This window comes from Dreissena polymorpha, chromosome 11 (genome assembly GCF_020536995.1).
Source record: "Dreissena polymorpha isolate Duluth1 chromosome 11, UMN_Dpol_1.0, whole genome shotgun sequence".
NCBI classification, from domain to species: Eukaryota; Metazoa; Mollusca; class Bivalvia; order Myida; family Dreissenidae; genus Dreissena; species Dreissena polymorpha.
In genome coordinates, this window is record NC_068365.1 from 18,940,696 (window position 1) to 18,962,999 (window position 22,304).

The following is a 22,304-nucleotide window of genomic DNA, read 5'->3' on the forward strand; positions in this document are numbered from 1 at the left end:
GATCTTTCACGGTTTGGTAAATTGACAAAATTGAAAAATGTTGTTTCAGATTCGCAAATTTTCGGTTTAGTTATGATATTTGTGAATAACAGTATTACTGAACATTTGTAATGGTCTAATATAGCCATTATATGCATCTTTTGACGATTTAAAAACCTAAAAATTATAAAGCGTTGCAACGCGAAACGATTGAATAATTTGGAAAGTTCTGTCGTTGTCGTTTAAATTTGTGAAACTACGAAGATTGCTTATATAAGGTATAAAATACGCAGCTTATGTATGCTTGGCAGGCTAATGCGTTTTAACTTCAGGGTTCCGGGGGTCTCTGGTTCGAGCCCTGCTGCGGGCTACTTTTTCTTCCTTCTTTAAATTTATTTTTGATTTTTAACTGGAGCTGATAAATTTTAATGTTTACATTTATCAATATAAACCATTTTAACAATAAACAATATTTAACGTAGCAACTTGATATTTGGCATGCATGTGCATCTCATGGAGCTGCACATTTTGAGTGGTGAAAAGTCAAGGTCAAGATCATCTTTCAAGGTCAAATGTCAAATATTTGGCGTCTGTCCGTCCGTCCGAAAACTTTACAATTGGCCATAACTTTTTCACTATTGAAGATAGCAACTTGGTATTTGGCATGCATCAGTATCTCCAAAAGCTGAAGATTTTGAGTGGTGAAAGGTGTAGGTGAATGTCATCTTTCAAGGTCAAATGTCAAATATTCCGTCCGTCCGAAATCTTTAACATTGGCCATAACTATTTAAATATTTAAGATAACAACTTGATATTTGGTATGCATGTGTATCTCTTGGAGCTGAATATTTTGAGTGGTGAAAGATCAAGGTCAATGTCAGCCTTCAAGGTCAAATGTCATTTTTTTTTAAATTCATTTCTCCTTTCAATCTCTTACTTCTCATGGAGCTGCACATTTTGAGTGGTGAAAGGTCAAGGTCATCCTTCAAGGTCAAAGGTCAAATATATGGCTACAAAGTGGCCCAATAGGGGGCATTGTGTTTCTGGCAAACACATCTCTTGTTTCTTTTTTGTATACATATATTTTGCCAGTATACTATAGCTTACAATATTTTTGATACAACGTATTATCTAAGACAGTTTCGTTTAACACATTGCATTTTGAACATTAGTCCCCAATCATCATAAATCAATTGTTTGACTTCAAAGTGTTGAGGCTGATTGTCCGACTTCAGAAGAGTTGACCTCGCAATCTTCATCACTAAAGTCAGACCAGAATTCATCTTCCTCAAACTCGCCACATTGAACATCATCATAAACGTTATGGTAAATGTTTTCCGAAACATTTTTCTCTGCATCGTACGGTGCTTCTTTCTAAAACCACAAGAGTATAACCTCATTTAATATAAATTAAGACTAATTACGATTTTATAGCGACACATTTTGTTTGATTACGTTGAAATATAATGAAAGGCACTCGTGTTTCAAGTTTTTGTTAAACGACAATACTAACGAACTGAACGTTTGAACAAGGAATTATAAATACCCCATAAGAGTATGGAGAGCTGTATATTGTTGCATCATCCGCCGAAGGATGAGGTAATTCTGAAAGTTATTAATGCACAATTCAAACCTGTTCACATTAATTCGTAGGAACACATGTAATACCTTTATGAATGTAAGTCAGGTGGCAACACCAATAAACGTGTTGTGACGCCATGTAAATAAACACAATGACGTCATTTTGTCGCTTTTAAAAACACTGCTTTTACTCACCTTGCATGTATTTCGAAAATGCACGACTGTTTATGTGACACACTAGGCCGCGAAAAGGTTGTATTATAAATTTAAAAAATAGTACCTGGAATAATTCTGGACACTTGGTAGAAAAAAGAATCGCCTGCAGGAATATACATTGGGTTCTCAACGACCTCATCTAATGTTCAAAAACAAGCATACATGATTAAAAATTATGCGGTGTGACATAATCGTAATTTAAATATTTAAATTAAAGTGGTAAAAAATAAACGAGTCACACAAATTTTGTTTTAAAGTACCAAACTGATTGTTTTCGCATATACCAAATACAAAACACGCACACGAATTTAGAACTAATTAAAAAAATGTTAATAAACAATCTTATAAATTTTCCACTTGTGATACACATGTGATGACGCAGGACTATATAGAGGAATTACAATCCGTTCGTACGAAATATGTATACTTTATATATTTCATTACCACCAGTGATTTTGAACCGAAACATAACTAATTGCATTCATACCACAAAATACTTAAGGACAATTAACGTCATTTACTCTCATAAGAACGGTTATGATATTTTAACGAATTGCAAACAATTAACTTTAGAACGATGCTTGAACAAGCAAATTTAATCAGTCAGCCTTGGTCAAAACTTACCCCTGTCCGCTTTGATTTTGATAACTCCGCTATGATGACGACATTTGAACTTGTAAACCACAAATGCCACAACAATACAGACCAACAAACCAATACCGCCGCCAGCAAGTGAATACGTCAGTGCTGTAACAACATTGCAAAACACGTATTGCAATGAACTATCAGGAGAGGTTTGTTAATGTCATCCATCCGCTTGTATTTTATTTATTTATTTAACACTTGACAATGTCCTGTACAGAACTGAGCAATACAATCAACACAACATTAAACATTTGAAGGACCAACTAAAAGCATTGGGGTTTAAACTTATTGAAAGCCATGAAAATCTCAGCAAATGTGTTTGACCAGCCCTATAAATTTTCTGGTCATATATGATAAATACAACAGCCTGCTTGTTAATCGATGATAACATAAACGACAAGATGTTCAACATCATTACGTGTTTGTAGAAACAATATTTAATATGTTCTTCACCTTCACAAAATAACATCACATTGTTTTACTAAAACAGCGTCTACATGTTACTTAGCTTACATGATTTTTCGAGTACCGCAGGTGTAAAGTATATCGACACAGTTGTGGAATTCCCTAATTCATTGCTGGCATATGTAATTGCAGTGTAGTTTATGTTGGAATCTAACCCAGTCAATGTGCACGAAAAGGTATAGTTTGTTGGAACATCACTAAACGCATCTACTTTGATCCATTCCGAAGCGTGTATGTTTTTGTAAAGGAGTATTATTGACTGTGAGATACCACCGCTATAGCCTGCAGTCGTTGTTAGAATGACGGAATGCGGAGCTGTGCTTTCATAAAACAACAGCGGTGCTCCGGGCTTATCTGATGCGACAAAGAATACATAACCCAATATGGAAGTACACAGTTCAAAGACAATTTCTTTCTTTTCAGGTTAAGGTTAGTAAAACGAAAGGAATGCCAATTATGGATGATTTTCGTTGGCTGTATGTGTTTATAATAGTAGTTACAAGTTGTTAAAAATCATTTTTTTGTAGTTATAATATTGACGATTTTCGTCATCTTCGCAAATAAGATCACATTGTTTTACTGAAAAAGCGTCTACATGTTATTTAGCTTACATGATTTTTCGAGTACCGCAGGTGTGAAGTATATCGACACAGTTGTGGAATTCCCTAATTCATTGCTGGCATATGTAATTGCAGTGTAGTTTATGTTGGAATCTAACCCAGTCAATGTGCACGAAAAGGTATAGTTTGTGGGAACATCACTAATCGCATCTACTTTGATCCATTCCGAAGCGTGTATGTTTTTGTAAAGGAGTATTATTGACTGTGAGATACCACCGCTATAGCCTGCAGTCATTGTTAGAATGACGGAATGCGGAGCTGTGCTTTCATAAAACAACAGCGGTGCTTCGGGCTTATCTGAAGCGACAAAGAATACATAACCCAATATGGAAGTACACAGTTCAAAGACAATTTCTTTCTTTTCAGGTAAAGGTTAGTAAAACAAAAGGAATGCAAATTATGAATGATTTTCGTTGGTTGTATGTTTTTATAATAGTAGTTCTAGACTTATCCTGAAAACAAATAAGTTAAATCCGTTTTGAATATTTAGATGTCATGATAACATTGAACTAACTTATTGTATACCTTTGATCACGACGAGGAACGTCTGATTCCATGCGTCACCAACACCATTTTCTACAGACAACATATAGCGACCAATATCATGCTGAGTGAAATCTGAAATCGTTAGATACGAGGTTAAATTAACTATCGAGACGTTAAAGTGCCTTTCGTCAACAAGTGGGACGCATTGAAAAGTTCCATTCGATTCTTCAACATCACATTTCTTCCAAACATAATCTGAAGGCTTTGGTTCTGGATAGGCAATCACTGTGAAGTTCAGTATTACAGTTGAATGTAGAGTAGTCGTGAAGTTAAACTCTGAAAGCATGTTTGAAGCAGGTCGAGGTGAGCCTAAAAGAAAACCATCGACATACACAAATGGGATATATATAAAAACTTTCACAATAATGGGTGAATTTAAACATGACTTTACTAAATATATCATTAAGATCGCACATACAAGTTGTATAATTATAATGTGCATATATATTAATGTATATGGCAACTTAAAAAACAAAATCATACACATAACGAAAACGTCGATGTCTTTAGATGTTGACTCTTCTTCGTTTATGATATTCCTGGCATAGCACGAATATTTTCCCGTGTGTGCGCATGTCATGATTTCCTTATTTCCGAGAGAAATCGCATTTCGTTGCTTTAGTACACGATTGTTGTTCTTTATTCGTATTGTTGGACTAGGATTCCCTGTGGCGTTACATCTGAAGGTCACGCTTTTGTTCTCATTTACAACGACAGAGTCACTGTGTCCCACAGCCTCAAACTTAATTACACTCGCTGGATCTACAGTGTTATGCATAAATATGTTTTTAATTTAAATTGATTAAAACTATGGGAACCAAAAAAAATTCATAAAGTAAACTTTCCTACTTTTCTTCTTATTTACGTACCGTTATAAAGGTTATCAAATAAAACATTCGTGTATATATGCATATTGTTTCCCAGACTTATGTAAAGCTTATGCTTTTAACATATAAATGAGCATCGCTTTGTGAAAAGGGGGTTCAAAGCATGTGCGCGAAGTGTCGTCCAAGATTAGCCTAAGCAGTCCGCACAATTTCCGCTTAAATGATATTTTTCGTTTAAAGAGAGTATAGTTTTAGCAAAAATCAAGTTAAGGTGCAAAGTGTCGTATAGGCTAATCTGGAACGACACTTTACGCACATGCATTAAATTCCCTTTCCTAAGAGCGAGAAAATGTAATGAAAAGACAAGACAACTACTTCGCAAATAAAAAGATTTCTCTCGCGAACTCGTATAAGTAAGCTCGAGCTTACTTTGAGGAGTATATAGTATACATATATAAATATCTACAATGTGTGCCTTGTTACATGCCATTAACTTTAAACGTACGAATTTAATCTACGTCCCATTAAAAACAAATAGAAGTAAATCATGCAATAATATTAGACACTAATCACTTACATTCAACATTGAAATGGAATGAATATTCAGAGTCACCGCTGATGAAATGATTAAACGAATCCGTGATCGAATATCGAAATTTGCAGGTATAATTGCCAGCGTTCTCCCTTCTGACTTCTGTCCAGTATATTGTGTTGTGGCTCTCTGACCAATCCTCGTCTCCTTGCCTCGTCCACGTGATAACCGTGTTAATGTTTTGTTTTGTACATGTTATGTTGAACGAATCGTTCTCTGTTACAGCATACGCGTCATTGAAAGCAAACTTTGGTTTATCTGGAAACATTACACTTATTTAGATTATCTGTATTAATTATATTATGAAAAAAAGAAAGAATAATGCCGGCATCATCTAACTAGTGGTCAAATTTCCTTCTTTTTAGTTTTACCAGATTTACATGATAATGCCGATGTAGAAATATCATTCAGTAAGTCTAAGATTTTAAATTTTAAGAATAATTATTTTACGTCAACAATAAAGCAAATATGAAAGATAAGATGGAATTTTGATAAAGTTTTAACTTACGTAAAACATTCAGATTCAGATGTGTGCATTCCGATCCATGCTCCGGAACACCAACTGCTGGTATCATGTGGTTCTTGGCGCAACATGTGATTGTCGTGTTTTGTAATGCGCCAACATTACGGATTTGTAATACGTGATGTTCAGTCGTTCTATTCAACAGTTGCCAATTAATCTGAGGTGATGGTTTTCCTGAACTAGTACAGTAAAAGTCATAGTATTTTCCCTCGATGATGGTGATACTCTTTAGAATGTGATTACCGTTGTAACTTATGATAGGTGCCGTTGGTGGTGCTAATAAATAATTATGTTAAAATATAAGTATTCCTAATACATTTGTTATAATACAAATATACGTTTCCAACACACATGCATAACAATATAATGTCAACCAAACTGATCACATTAAGTAGATAATCAAAATACTTTCCTTTCAAAAAGTATTGAAATGTAAATAAATCTTACTGAGAATTTCCAAATTTAGATAACTTTCGTTTCTCCCATATCGCTCGTTGTTGTCTGATGCTTTCATTTGATTTTCCAAAGAACATTTAAATGCCCCATCGCTATGACGGCCAATGTTTGTAAAGTTAAGCCACATCCCATTTTGTTGAGAACTTTCTTTGTACCAAGTTACTGTGGGCAATGGGTTGCTGTCTCCCAAGCACTCTACGGAGATGTTTTTTCCTTCTATTATACTTACAGTGTTTAAGTTAATGTATTGTCCTCCTACTTTGATCAAGGGTTTTTCTGGTCCATCTGAAACCCGTACAGTTTAAGCAAATTGCATCTATGGTTATGTACGTGGGGTATTGATATGCAGACGATGTTTTTTTAATAATGGCGTTTTAATCATCTTAAACCTTGGATAAATATAAATGTTTAGTTTTCCGTAATAGGCGATTAATGAAACAAGTTTGTGTGGTTATCACAGTGTTATTGTGATGAAAACGGATAATAAAAAAATCAATGAAACCATTTTAGATATACAATATCTTCACTTAATATTCCAGTGGATCATAATTGTTATAGAATATCAAAATAAGCAATGTAAGTATTTAAGTATGTTTATCAAACTAAATTTCTGGCAAGATAGCTAGCTTAGTTGACCATTAACATGGATTATATACTTACATAACACTTGTAGTCGTGGTTTCTCTGAATGAATAAAGCGATTATTCTCAATAGAATTTGCCAAACAGTAAAGGTTCCATCCATGGTGTTTTCTTTCAGGAATAAAACTAAGTGTACTGTTGACGCCCTCTGTTGCTGATGCCTGTGTTTGGGTTAGCGCATTAGAGCGATCACGTGTATGACCATTTTCAAGGTACCACGTGAACCATGCCACAGCAGTATCTGAACGTTGACACGTGATATTGAAAGCGGACCCAGCAATAACAGTGCATCTTCTCTGGCACGGAGGAGTCAGTTTAAGCACAACGCCATCTGACGAACTTATAAAGACACCTTCAAAAGACAATTATTTAAACTTTGTTAAAATTTGATATGTACATGACAATTTAAAAATGAAACATAATGAGCTGTTAAATTGTAATGTTGATGGTATTATGTTGTTTATTGTTTATTTTAGATTGAATGATGTGATTAATTCTCAACGAGGTACCGTGTCAACCTATGTTTTTGACTTGACCATTCAAAGGCCAATGCTGCAGCTTTATTGATTTGACGACGAAAGTCCGTCCATACTTAAGGAAGAGGCGAAAGAGGCAGGAAAATCGCCGGGTGTGGACAACGTCCTTTTAGAGCTGGTTAAGGAAGGAGGACAGGCAATAATTTAAGGACTTCAACAATGGCAGCACTATGCCAAAAGATATGAGAGGAGAAGAAGTGACTCAAGGAGTCGACCAAGTCTCTGGTCATCCCCATACCGAAAAATGGCAACCTCGAATGAATTGTGCAATAGTTACCGAACCATTAGCCTCATCAGTCATCCCAGCAAAGTCATGCTACGCCTCATCCTCAGTAGATTAAAACGTAAGATGATAGAACTGCTTGATTCAGAGCTGAGCGGAGCACAGTGGAACAGGTCTTCAACTGCAGGAATCATTGCGAAATACCTGCAACACCAGCGTGAGCTCTTCCACGACTTCATCGACGTTTAGGAAGCTTAAGTCCGCGTGTGGCATGACGGCCTATGGCATGTAAGGAGAAGATTCATCACTGAAGGGCTGGTGCAAATCATCCAAGAACTATATGGAAACGCAAGCAGCGTTTTACGTCTTAATGGAAAGCAGAGGGCGTCCGTCATGGATGTCTTCTCTCAACCGTCCTGTATAACCTTGTCCTTGAGAGGAATATTCAGGAGACTCTACAGACCACACACCTCTATATACATCGGTGGAAGACCCATCTCCAATTTAAGATTCACTGATGCCATTGATCTCATGGGTGGCAAAAGCCGTGAACTGTAATACATCACCAACAGACTCGAGCAGGAGCAAATGGGATAGAGGTCAGCACGGAGAAAATCATGGTAAACAGCACTACCAACACCAGTGCATACATCACCATGAACGGCGAGAATCTAGAAGAAGTGACCCGCTTCAAATACTTTGACGCAACTATGTTCAAGGATGGTACCAGTGCCGCTGAGGTCCGAATACATTTTTTTTTTTGGAAACCAGCATTAATTTATTATAAACATCTGTGTCTTTGCAGACTGGGGTGCTTCTGTTTCCCGTTCAATACATTTTATTTACCTCGTCAATAGGTATGTGGGGGTCGAGGGCATCCCCTTTCACGCCGTATATTATTCATTTTATCCGAATGAAACTTGCCATTGCAATCGCAGCGATGGCCAAAATGAGCACGTTGTGGACAAGCTGTCCCATCAGCTTCCTCACCACGTACAGACTCTACAAGTCCTTCATAGTTTGCTACTTCCTACTGTACGACTGCGATACCTTGACGCTTCACACGGACACAGAACGCAGGCTATAGGCCTTTGAACACAAATGTCCAAGAAGACTGATCCGCATCTCCTACACGGAGAAGAATACCTACGAGTCCGTCCGGCACATGACTGCAATACTTGTTGGCCCACACGAGCCCGTCAATCGACAAAATCTGGCTTGGTTTGGACACGTCACAAGGAACGAATCTCTGTGCAAGGCTGTTCTCCATGGACATGCTAGAGGGAAGTCGACGTCGATGCCGTCTGAAGAACAATTGGATGGACAATGTGAAACATTGATTTTTTCTTCCCATGGAAGAAATATTCTCAGCAGCACACAACAGACCTGGCTGAAGGTGGATTTCTGTAACGTCGTTCCTTATTTCCCCCCAACGGCCAGACCGGTAAAGGGAATGACGATGATATTACTTATGTGTTTTGTGGTGTCTGATTGTATGATGTGTTGACATCGGATTCATCAGAATATTTAAGTCCTGCTGTTTAATTATGTTTATGTTTAAGTGTGTTTTGTTTTAATAAAAGATTAAATAAACGCATTCATAGCAATGTGTTCTTACAGCAGTTCTACGTGTTGCAATCTTTAATGCAAACATAAATTTTAGTGTTTAAAGTTGTGTTAATTTAAAGTTTTCGTTGAAATGTAATTGAATACAAATTGTAAATGTCGAGCATAGGGCGATGAATATTCCCAAACAATAAAACATGGATATTGTTTTGGAATCAGAAAATATTAATAATGTTTACACATCCTAACGTTTTGTTTATGCAGCTTAAAATTACACATGAGAGCTGTAGCATATCTTTATGTAAGTAGTTTAACCTATTATCCAAATAAAGAATACACCAAAAGTAATTCCAAACATTATGAAAACATTTATTTTTTATAAGCGCACGTCCCAAAGCAGTACTGAAATAATGAATGCCAGACATTCATATATATTTCCTTATTCCGTTGATTGTTATTATCATTACAAGGAATTAATTTTGTGCATCAGATAGATCGAGGTAAGACAATGCAAAGCCCCTGTATTAACACTCGTGTTATTTAAGACATGGACCTTGATAGTTTGTGGTTGTTTTCGGTCTGGCGTATTTTAGATGGAAAATTTCATATCGATGACCATATAGTATCGACTAATTTTACCCTAAGGAGTAAAAGGTTGCTGCTGGCTTATTGTATCATTATTACTTTTATACTCACGCTGGCATCTCTCAACATCTGTAAAGTACTTAAAGGCTATCAGCATTATAACATTTATGGTAAAGCAGTAATTGTCATGTTTACATAATAGCCACGAAATATATTCTACATAAAGGTTCATATGGTACTCTGGATGCTAGTGGACACATTACGTGTGCATTTCTTGGCTTTCTTGTCTAAATAGACGTTTGATATAGGCTGTATACTATCCCGGGTATTTTAACACTGAATTATTCGGTTAGTAAATCTCATGACATTAGTACTTAGTTATCTTTATCAAAGAATTACTATTTTTCTGTGTTATAATTGAAGGAGATAACTTACAACGGATAACAACACATTACAATTGTGACACCGCAACATCGTTAATAGTACGCAAAGTAACAATACGCAAAGTACACAGGATATTTGTATTATAATATATTTCACAGAAGTGTTAAGGGACGATAGTAATGTCCCCGAAATACACTAACGACGCACATATTATCATATTTAGCACCTTCCCACGCGTACGATGTTAAACACTACACATACGATTGAGTAAGTAATCCAATACAAATCACGCGCTTTTGAAAAGTCCCTTATTAGCGAAAGCAAGATTTTTGCACTCTGTCTAGTATTACCTTACGGTTTTAAACTGATGGCATATATGGACACACGTTTAATAACTACACATGCGGTCAAAAATAAGTAACTTGAAATGAAAAAAACAAAATGTTTTCATTAGTGCAATTCGAAAGTATTGTATTAAAGGCAAGATACGTGTTGTCTTTACATAACTGGGCAATAAATGTAAAATATTACACCGAGTACCGAACTTAACAATAATCAACACAATAATAATAAGTTAAACGTTTGCAATTGACAAAAAATCTCCATTGACAATGTGCATTTAAAAGTTCTTAATTGTTAAGCAAATAATAGTTATGTAATAGCGTGTACGGTTAGTCTCATGCACAGTTAGTTATAGAACATTTGAAAACATCGGATAACTGTAAATAAGCAGTACTCCTTAGATTAGAATTAGGCTTGATATGTCTATACGTGTAATTTGTATATTTTAAATCAGTTCCATATAAGTTCCATACAAGTAGATATTATCATCCGCAAACCTCTGCCGTTGGGGACTCATACCAGACCCTAAATGCCAAATGTGTGACCGTCCCGGCACTCTAGAACATGTTCTTTCTTGCTGCCCAATAGCTCTGTCGCAAGGAAGATACAGATGGCGCTACGACAATGTCCTCAGAGAGGTGGCTGACTGGCTGGAACGAGAAAGGAAAAAGGAACACAGTAGCACACCGCGACAACAGTTGATCAACTTCGTGAAGCCAGATGAAACTGCACAGAGACAGCCAACACAGAAAACCTCAATCCTCAACGGCGCAACCGAATGGAGCATGAAGGTTGACCTTGACAACAAGCTGGTCTTCCCAAGTATCGTGCAGACAAACCTCAGGCCCGACATCGTGCCATGGTCAGAAGCAGGGAAACGACTCACCATAATCGAGTTAACTGTACCTTGGGAAACCAGATGCGAGGAGGCCTACGAGAGGAAAAAGTCCAAGTAAACAGAGCTGCTAGAAGCTTGCAACCAAAGAGGCTGGCGTACTTGGTTGTTTCCCATAGAAGTAGGCGCTAGAGGGTTCTGTGCACAATCCGTGTGCCGACTGATGTCAGCAGTCGGGTCTACTGGCAGGGTTAGACAGCGGCCTATCCAGAAACTAAGCTAAGCTAGATGATGCAGCTTGGAAGAAGTAGAGCTATCGACATTCACATCGAAGCTACGGTGGCTCCACCCTCCCGAGATGTCCATGGTTCAGGGGCGAAACATTGACGACGGAGGGACTCCATGCTGATGATGAATGTCGATCAACAATACACAACCACCATAGAACCTGAGTCTACAGGTGATTCATGGGTGGATATATATATCCATATATATATATGATTGAAATATTATGGTGTTGAAAAATGAAATAATACTCACACATAAAAGATAAATATTGCAAAGTAGTTTAAAAAACAAACAAACAACAACAACAAATGAGCTTGGCTTTTGAGTTAGAACTTGCGCTTTCAACCCGCAATACACATTGAACTGTTAGATTGGCAAGCACCATTCATGCATTTGACTAACTAATTGCTCAAGTGTATACTGTATATCGCCTTCAATGTGTTGAGGGTTTAAGGATCCAAAATAAGTGTATTGAATAGGAATATATTAGTATAATGCCTACGGCCTCGGTCCATATACGGTTTGTGGCTGCCTCTCTGGTCATTATAATGACATTAGAACCTCAGTGGGGTTTACTATTTCTTAAATAGCTTCTAAATCGTGCTGTTAGGAACAGATATATAATACTTGTTAAAGTAAATGCAATTATATAAGTTAACATAGTAATGGATGTGCCTTAAAAGTAGAAGGAACGCCTGCATATATTCGTCACCTGCCGTTTGCATTTTTGCTACTGATGTTTGCTACTCTTATACCTACTACGGACGTTTTCCATATTTGTTTCTACTCTTGAAAAGTATATGTATTATCCGGTATATACTTTCGTTTGTTTATGCATGGAAATAATATTTAATAATAAGTTCGTCCGGTAACGCATAGACAGTTTTGTTATCGTTTATTTTTGTGAACACGGACTCATTGCATGCTTTACTACTCACGTTTGATTCAACAATGGAAATGTGTGTCGAAGCTTTCTCGAAAACCAAAGCAACGCGTTATATACCGACCGCAATCTTCATGCATGCCTTATTGCCTGCACTATGTCGTATGAAAGTTATAGGACGATTAGCAAAGATATTCACACAAACCCTACCTGGCGCGGCTGTTCTCTATCATAAAAAGGTTACTGACGTTTACTTTTTGGGTCTCGTTACAGTTATTGTTTATGCTAGTGAGTGTTATGACTTGTACATTTTATGTACAACCTTTTAGACCTTAATTAAGTCTTTAGTTTTTTAACCATAAAAGATGTGGACTATTTTATAAAACAGCGCCAGAACATAATAGTATAAAACAGTTGATGATCTTGGTTTTATTTGAGACTGTAAAACAACCCGAAGGGTGAAAATTTAAGCTGTTTCGTTTTTCACACGCTGCCATAAATTTATGACATAATGAATGATTTTTGTGTCGGTCCAAAATCACATATGATGAATTTCTGTAAAAGCGAAATTGCATAGAAATATAGAATTATACTAAAACACTAAAACACCACACTATTTGTCAGACAATAGTGTGGTGCTGTAACGATTCCAACCATGTTATTTCCGGTGTGAAGGAAATTAGAGTGAACGTTGCTCACTGTGTTTCACTGCAACCTTCACATCGTCATGGTTTGCAGCATGGTCTGAATTGAGATATAACTTGAAAGAAACAAATGTGCAATTGTCAGGGACACAACATTTCGCTTTCAATTTCTTCTTCCTCGAAAACAAAACATTATTTTTTGATCGCGCCATTTTCAAGCATAGCTTTGTGACAACCCATAAAAGACCTCTTAAATGCATAAATTGTGTTTATAACATAATTATCGCGTTTTTGACAATAAATTGTTACTGTTGCGTAAAATCAATGTGTCTTTAGGAAAAGGGAAAATATCATAAGGCTTGAATTGTCATTTTTATAACACTCGATAGCAAACACGGAATGACTGACTTAAGTAACATAAAGATAACGTACTTCCTTTTATTACGTAACCGATGTAGTCAAATGAGTAAGAAAAATATGTTTGCGTCGATTTATCAATGTCTTTTAATACAAAATTAATCTGTTTTAATGAAAATTCTTTGATGTTAATTTTTATGTTTTTCACACCTTGTAAATATATATATATATATATATATATATATATATATATATATATATATATATATATATATATATATATATATATATATAGATAGATAGATATATATATATATATATATGTGTGTGTGTGTGTGTGTGTGTGTGTGTGTGTGTGTGTGTGTATAAACATATATACGAACTGCTACAACAAATCCATTTTAATAACAGTAGCAAGACCTTATCATATATTTAGAATCGATCTACCAAGTGCGATCATGATTGTAGTCGTTCGAATGTATAATTAATAAATACCTGAAAAAAATGACATTTTAAAAAGTATAAATTTTCAAAAAAATATACAATGATAGGGTGTGTTAATGTACAGATATGGATAAATGTTTATGAAATACAAATATATTTTGTAAACCTTGATAAAATAAAACTGTTAATTCCTATCAGTATTGCATAACTATACATGTGCATACATAAATATAAACACGCTTGCTGCTTTAGACATTCCACGTACTGTCATGTAAACAAATCATGTCAGGTCAAACATAAAAGACAGAGAACTTCAGTGCAAAAAGGCGCCATCCATTTAATAATGTTCTTCTTTGCATACTTACTCATAACCATTGTTTCTTCCTTAATTGTCAGAAAATTTAAAATCTTGTAAGGAGCAGTAAGTGCGTGTGCATGTGTTTTACTTCATGTTTATCGTTATGCATTTCCAGACACAACATGTCGCCCTGAGTCTTCGCGTACAATGTCATGAGTGATAAAACCTATATACAATGCCATGTTCTTGATTTGCACCGCAATACCTATTTACTGGCGTATGTGTTCGAAATATAATGCATTTACAATTTTGAATTTGCTGTGGCCTAGATTAAAGTATGACACTATGCATCATTTGAACACAAACACAATCAATTGTTAAACAGCATCGATTGTTCACTTTACATCCGTGTCTGTATTTGTTGAATCACACCTTATATACGATGGAAATGAGTCACGGAAGTTATATATTGTATTCCAATTGAAGTCGCACTAATGTTTGGTTTTGATGAATAACTATTGGTGATTATTTATTGCTGCAGATAAATGGACTTGCATATGAACATGATTAGCTATCTCTAGCATTTCATTAATTGTTCGACTTTCCAAAACGTTTGTCTGTGGTAAGATTGAATTGCAAGTAAAACACAAATATGCAATGATGATAATACACGTCAATTGGGGGTTAAGGGTCGAACTTGGCTTACAATTGATATGATAACTTGACTCGTACTGTCAACTAGAAATAAAGCCTTCCCCAGTGTATGAGTATGGAAAGCTATAAATTGTACTTCATCTGCAGAAGTGATTCAACAAACGTGATGAAACATTTCCTAACATTATCTGATCCCGAAAGGATTTACATTTAAACAAATTGTTTCATAAAATATAATCTCTACGATATCTTAAAAACAAAACAAACGAAGTTAACTTTCAATTATAAAGATTATATTCACAAACAAACCGAAGTTAAATACTCAAATAGTGCATATGTTCTTTATCGGACTAGACGTTTCCAGTGTCGCTGTTGTATATTTTATCCAAATAATATTATTTTGGTGTAATACAACCGTTACTGATATTATTTTGATGAAATAAAACCGTTTCTGGTGTATTGTAATGAAATACAATCGTAAATTATTTCACCTGGTGAAAAACAAAGAGTACTGAAACATTTTGGTTGAAATAAACACGTTTCTGCTCATATTTTGGTGAAAACAACTGTCCCGTATATTATTATGGTGTAATACAACCATTAATGAACAATTTTGTTGTAAGGAACCCGTCAACAATGCTATTTTTGTGTAAAACAACTGTTTCTTTCTAAAATAATGTTGACATTCAACCGTTACTGATATTATTTTGATAAAATGACGTTGCGATGTTTGTGAAATAATACGTTTGTGTCCACTAAAACATTTAAACATATAAACTCGTCCATATAAAGGTTGATAATTTATCAAATTGCCGTTTATTTAAAAAAAAATGCGAACTAACGAATCGATTTAAGTCGTTAATCTTTAATCTTTATATGTATTTGATAGAAATTTCTATATAAAAACATAGGGCAAAAACGAATCTACATGCTTATCACACAGAAGTGCATAAATAAATGTAATGTAAAACAACACTAACATTGATTTTTAATAATAACTTAATTTTATTTACACACTCAGTTGCTAATAAACGTTGTTCCAAAAACCGACATTCTCACCTGAGCTTTTCTGTTTCAATTTTTCGAATCGAATGTTACCATATAAACAGTTGGAAATTTCACGTTTATTCACATCTTATGTTCAACATAATTAGTGTCTCCAAACCTCCGCATACATATATGACTGATTCCGAGCAATGCTCTTAAAATATATGCAAACACACGTTCTATTGGTCGAATAAATATATTTAATAACTATGTACGTTTTTTTGTGTGTGTTTTTTCCAATTTTTTTTGCCTACTACACATAATATATACAAAGTCAATTACGTACAGAAATACACTGGATTAACAAATATCCAATTCAAGAATAAATTTGCTTGTGTTTACCCGTAACCGATATACGTGCGGTCACGGTTAAATGATATTATAGTATAATAACAAGGATAAACTCGTGGCAACGGATAGCCGCTAAACATGTGATTACAAATAGTTATTGTTACAGATAACACATATTGTGTCTGGTAACCGACATCATTTATGTAACATATTACTGATAAACTTGTGGTTGCAGATAATCGATAGACATATGGCTGGATACTACTGAATGACTTGAGGTTGAATGTAATAGATGAACTAGTGGTTTACGGACGTATGGTAACTGGTAACCGACAGACTAGTGTTTACAAATCATCGTATAACGATTAACGTGTAAAGTGTAACTGATAAACTTGAAGTTACTGAGAACAAATCGCTACAATGAGTTTGGTGTTGTTGTTGGTGCGACCAACAAGTTAATTATCTCAGCATAGTGTTTATCCTCTTCCACCACAGCTGTTTCGACTTCTAAAGAATCTTGAAGAACTTTGAATGTTGAAAACTTGAAAGTAAGTCATTAGTATATAAATCATTTAAATACATATATGGAAGAAATAATATATTTGATGTAAAATACTAGTTTATAAACGAATTTCATGATTTATATTCTGCGAATATGCATTTTCACATATGAACATACATGCATTTACACATTTGAAATTACATGCGTTTATGAACTTTATAAGCACGTGCAGGTGTGATAAAAACACTCAAGATTTTATATACGAGCCACGATGAACGTTACATGATTGATAGGTCAGTAAATACTAGACGCGTCTTAACTGCAATTAAAAATATCAAACCTTATGAACAGCATTTGAAACGCTGCCAGTGTCGCTTTGTCCAACTTGACCATTTCCTGATAAAGAACAAAATGTTTCAAATATCTAAGTTAAACATCAAACAGACATCTGATATGGACAAACCATCGTATACTGCTTGTTCTAAAATGTTTAACGATTCTAATATATGCGTCTATGAAGTTAATATTAAAAGGCATATACTATATATTATTTACTACATGAAAGTAGCAAACTGAATTCATTAACGAAAGTTGAACTATTCCATAGACAAAAGTGAAACTATACTATTTACAGCCTAACCTTGAGACGCTGTAAGAGGTTCATGTTCCAAAACTCCGACTGCAGTAATGTACATCTGATCTATGAATATATTTTGCCGAGTTTAACATTAATATATATACTATATATAATTTACTACATGAAAGTAACAAACTAAACTAATTAACAAAAGTTGAACTATTTTATAGACAAAAGTGAAACTAAACGATTTACAGCCTAACCTTGAGACGCTGTAGGAGGTTCATGTTCCAAAACTCCGACTGCAGTAATGTACATCTGATCTATGAATATATTTTGCCGAGTTTAACATTAATATATATACTTGAATAATTTACTACATGAAAGTAGCAAACTGAATTCATTAACGAAAGTTGAACTATTCATAGACAAAAGTGAAACTATACGATTTACAGCCTAACCTTGAGATGCTGTTAGGGGTTCATGTTCCAAAACTCCGACTGCAGTTATGTACATCTGATCTATGAATATATTTTGCCGAGTTTAAAAGACATACATAATAACACACTTTTCAATTAAAAAACGTGTTCATGCAAACTAGCGATGCAATTTTAAACTGTAAATAACGATGCATATGTTTAAGAATATATACAAATAAACAAAATCCATAAGCATTATCGGAAAGGAAACTCTTACAAGTCCTCTCTATTCTGTTACTTAAGGAAATTGACCAGTTGCACTACAAAACAAAACAATAATAGCACATGAAACATTATTAAGGTTGCGGTCACCACCTTGAAATGGTCAATTAAAAGAGTTTAAAATGATTAAATGACAAGTCGACCCACACACGTAGCCCAGAATTTATCACTTACATACTCCCACAAAAACAATGCATCAACCAGTAATCAAAAGTATTACCTTCATGCCGTGTCCTTCGTTTACATACTAGTAGTGCAACATTTCTGAAACATACATGCGGTACAATAGTTTCATATAAAGCATACGATAAAAAAATACACGTTTTTATTGGCTTAATTGAAATACACGTTCCTTAAAAGGTATATAGCATGGTTAACCTCAATATTTAATCAGTTTGAAAATACAGCAGGAATAATACCTTGTGTTCGCCACAGAGTTTTCTGAAAAATGAAAATAAGTAAACAACGATTGATAGGATGGGCGTGTTCCTGCAACAAAGTATTTAACGGCCTGGAGAACAACGTACATCCATACATCACATCATTATACCTTCACATGTTTGTAGTATAAGCTTTATTATAAAATTGGAACTCTTTATGCGGATCATCTTAAAAATTGTCGATGCATATTTGTAAAATACATTACACATACCTTGCATTTTCCTTTTTCTGCAAACGCATACGAGTACCGTTGCTGCGAGCAACAATAATGTGCCACAACCAGCCCCAATTAGCTGTAGCAAAACATCCGAGTTGAGTGTGGATACAGCACGGGCAGCTATTTAATAGATGTACATGTTTTTTCACACCTTCTTGCAATATTTAAAGTTGTTTTTATATATTTTATGTAGAGAAATTTTAATTAATGTTTAAAATACATTGCAAAATATGGTTAGTTGTCTTGTAGGTTCTTTTCTGTAGTCCGTAAAATGCGTTTCTGCTATCCACCAATAAGAATAAGATATCAAAATGAAACTCAACAGCACCAGCAAAAGAGAAAGTGTATAATTACCCTTGCTTCATTATAATGACAATCCGAACATGTAATTACACTCGATGGATCTACAGTTTTATTCATAAATATGTTTTTTAATGAAAAACTTATTCAAACTATGTGAATCAATGTATTGTCATAAAATAAACGTTTATACTTGTCTGCTTTTCTACGTGCGGTAATAACGGTTATCAAATAAAAAAAGTACGTGTATATGTAAATATTTTTTCTCAGACTTCTGTCAAGCTTATGCTTTTGCAATATAAATGTGATGACAAGTACATTTCAAATATAAGGAGCCATCTCGTGAACTCGTATAAATAATCTCGAACTTCATTTAAGGTGTATACATCATACACAAATTAAGCCAAACGTTTTATAGTGATCGTTTAAGCGTTTGCTTAAAAGTTTATACATACACATATCTACCATGTGTGAACATTGAACCACATAGCTGTTTACCTTTCATCCAGACGAAGAAAGTCTGATTCCATGCGTCACCAACGCCATTTCCAACAGACAACATATAGCGACCAATGTCATGCTGAGTGAAATCTGAAATCGTTAGATACGATGTTAAATCAACTGTGGATATTTTGTATTGCCATCCATCAGTAAGAAGAAAGCAATTAAACGTTCCATTCGATTCTTCAACATCACATTTCTTCCAAACAAAGTCTGAAGGCTTCGGTACTGGATACGCAATCACTGTGAAATTCAGTATGACAGTTGAATGTAGGGTAGTAGTGATGTTGAACTCTGGAGACATGTTTGAAGCAGGTCTTGGAGAGCCTAAAATAAAGTCATGGAATACACAAATAACTAATAAATATAAAACTCACATATTTCCACAATAGACATGACTTTACAGAAGATATCATTAACATTGTAAATACATGTTGAATAATTATATATTACATGTATATAAATATATGACAATTTAAAAAAATCATACATTTAACGACAACGTCAATATCCTTAGATTTTGACTCTTCATCGTTTATTATATTCTTGGCATAGCACGAGTATTTTCCTGTGTGAGCGCATGTCATGTTTTCGCTATATCCGAGAGAAGCCGCATTTCGTTGCTTTTGTACACGATTGTTGTTCTTTATTTGTATCATCGGACTAGGGTTTCCTGTGGCGTAACATCTGAAGGTCATGCTTTTGTTCTCATTTACAACGATAGAGTCACTGTGCCCCACAGCCTCAAAGGTAATTACACTCGCTGGATCTACAGTGTTATTCATAAATATGTTTTAATTAAAAACTGAAACTATTCGAACCAATACATTTTCATAAAGTAGACTTTTCTACTTTTCTGCTTATCTACGTACCGTAATAAAGGTTATCAAATAAAACATACGTGTATATATGCATATTGTTTCCAAGACTTATGTCAAGCTTATGCTTTTAACATATAAATGAGCATCGCTCTGCGAAATGGGGTTTAATGCATGTGCGCAAAGTGTCGTCCCAGATAAGCACGGGCAGTTCGCACAGGCTAATCAGGGACGTCACTTTCCGCTTTTATGATATTTTTCGTTTACCGACGTTCTCTTCTTTGAAAAATCCAGTTTAGGCGGAAAGTGTCGTCCCTGATTGGCCTTTTCTAACAGCACAGGCTAATCTGGGACAACACTTCATGCACATGTATTAAAGTAACAATCACGCTCAAAAATATCGAATATTTCTTAAAATAAAGCTAACCCATACAACAATCATTGTTCCTTATAGCAACATTCAAAATTTCAACCTTAGATTTTGTCTGGTAACATTGATTTAACGAGATACAAAATGCTCGTATTAATGTTTTTGTGTCACAAATAATTCCATTTTTATTTCCCGCGAAATATCCGAGCATTTACGGGCAAACGCGAGATTGGATTCGGTCAGCGTCGGATAGCTTCGGCAGCAGATTTCTGGAATAGCTTGTATAAATTATGCAAATAAACGCAACCCGAATGAATCCGACCCTGACTCGATATCATCAACAAACCGAAAGTAGATAACATCGTGCAACGATATTTAGATGCTTGAAAGTAGCCGAATGTTTGTATTTTAACGTTTTTACACCAATATTACTTGTTTTTAGGGTCTTCCTATTGTAAATAACCATCGTATGGTACTGTTTGTTGTTGAAATTTTTATATAGCATAATACAGTACGTATGTAGTATTGGTGAGCGTGATAGTGGCTTTAAACCCCTTGATCAAAGAGCGTGGTCCAAATTTGTGAAATTGTTTGACCTCGAGCTTAGTTTAAGGTGTTTACATCTACACATATTAAAGCAAACTGTTTTTATATTGGTCGTTTATGGGTTTGCTTCATATTTGATACATACAAACATCTACAATATTTGCATTGTTACATAATAAAGTTAAAAATATATTGATTTGTGCAAGTGCATTTAGCGCATTTGGAGCTTTGGTCATAGAAAGTAAATGCTGCGTTAAAATCCTTATCTAAATAGCAATAAATATAGTAGCAGTAAATTAAAACATATTAATTTAATCTTCAGTCCAATTTAAAACTACAGAAATAAATCATGTAATTATGTTAGATTACTATGAATCACTTACATTCAACATTTAAATGGAATGAATGTTCAGAGTCATTGCTAATGAAATGCATAAAGGAATCCGCGATCGAATATCGTAATTTGCAGGTATAATTGCCAGCGTTCTCCCTTCTGACATCCGGCCAGTATATTTTGTTGTGTCTCTCTGACCACTTTTCGTATCCTTGTCTCATCCACGTGACAACCGTGTTTATGTTTTGCTGTGTACATGTTACGTTGAACGAATCGTTCTCCTTGACATCATACGTGTCATTGAAAGCAAACGTTGGCTTATCTGGAAACATAACTAAAATTAGTTTAACTTTATTAATATATTATTGAAAATGATAAAATAAATAATAAAATCGGCATCATCTAAGCAGCGGTCATATTGCATCCGTTTTAGTTTGACCAGATTTACATGATGATGCCGATGTAGAAATGACATTCAGGTAGTCTTGGACTCTTAAATTTTAGTGATAATACATGTACGTCAATAATA

The 22,304-nt window shown here is 34.9% G+C and overlaps 2 protein-coding genes across 3 annotated transcripts in view; both read right to left on the reverse strand.

Moving 5' to 3' along the window:
- LOC127851003 (hemicentin-2-like) overlaps positions 1-22,304 on the reverse strand; it is a 193,576-nt gene that overhangs the window by 169,767 nt on the left and 1,505 nt on the right. Inside the window, exons 4-11 of the mRNA XM_052384423.1 lie at positions 21,825-22,097; positions 20,198-20,476; positions 19,705-20,034; positions 18,901-19,026; positions 18,668-18,689; positions 18,469-18,512; positions 18,009-18,068; positions 17,811-17,870 (exon numbers count right to left, since the gene is read on the reverse strand). Coding sequence (XP_052240383.1) covers positions 17,811-17,870; positions 18,009-18,068; positions 18,469-18,512; positions 18,668-18,689; positions 18,901-19,026; positions 19,705-20,034; positions 20,198-20,476; positions 21,825-22,097 — 1,194 coding nt within the window. The remainder of the gene's footprint in view (positions 1-17,810; positions 17,871-18,008; positions 18,069-18,468; positions 18,513-18,667; positions 18,690-18,900; positions 19,027-19,704; positions 20,035-20,197; positions 20,477-21,824; positions 22,098-22,304) is intronic.
- Positions 931-9,819, reverse strand: LOC127851002 (hemicentin-1-like). Of its 2 annotated transcripts, XM_052384421.1 has the most exons (13): positions 9,732-9,819; positions 7,111-7,443; positions 6,442-6,735; positions 5,980-6,270; positions 5,457-5,729; positions 4,536-4,814; positions 4,032-4,361; positions 3,498-3,803; positions 2,935-3,240; positions 2,401-2,523; positions 1,841-1,915; positions 1,526-1,584; positions 931-1,353 (listed from the first exon to the last, which is right to left on the reverse strand). In XM_052384421.1, the coding sequence occupies exons 1-13, from the start codon at positions 9,772-9,774 to the stop codon at positions 1,183-1,185; spliced, it is 2,883 nt and encodes a 960-aa protein (XP_052240381.1). In that variant the 5' UTR covers positions 9,775-9,819; the 3' UTR covers positions 931-1,182. The 2 variants fall into 2 exon arrangements, with proteins under 2 accessions (XP_052240381.1, XP_052240382.1); XM_052384422.1 differs by lacking the exon at positions 3,498-3,803.

Bases quoted from the DNA above. Each gene is read 5' to 3' on its own strand.
- LOC127851002 (XM_052384421.1), bottom strand. From the start codon at position 9,774: ATGTTTGGAATTACTTTTGGTGTATTCTTTATTTGGATAATAG. The intron at 7,444-9,731 runs GTTAAACTACTT...TGTCTTTTGAAG, and splicing joins ATTCTTTATTTGGATAATAG to GTGTCTTTATAAGTTCGTCA. The intron at 5,730-5,979 runs GTAAGTTAAAAC...TAATGTTTCCAG, and splicing joins TCTGAATCTGAATGTTTTAC to ATAAACCAAAGTTTGCTTTC.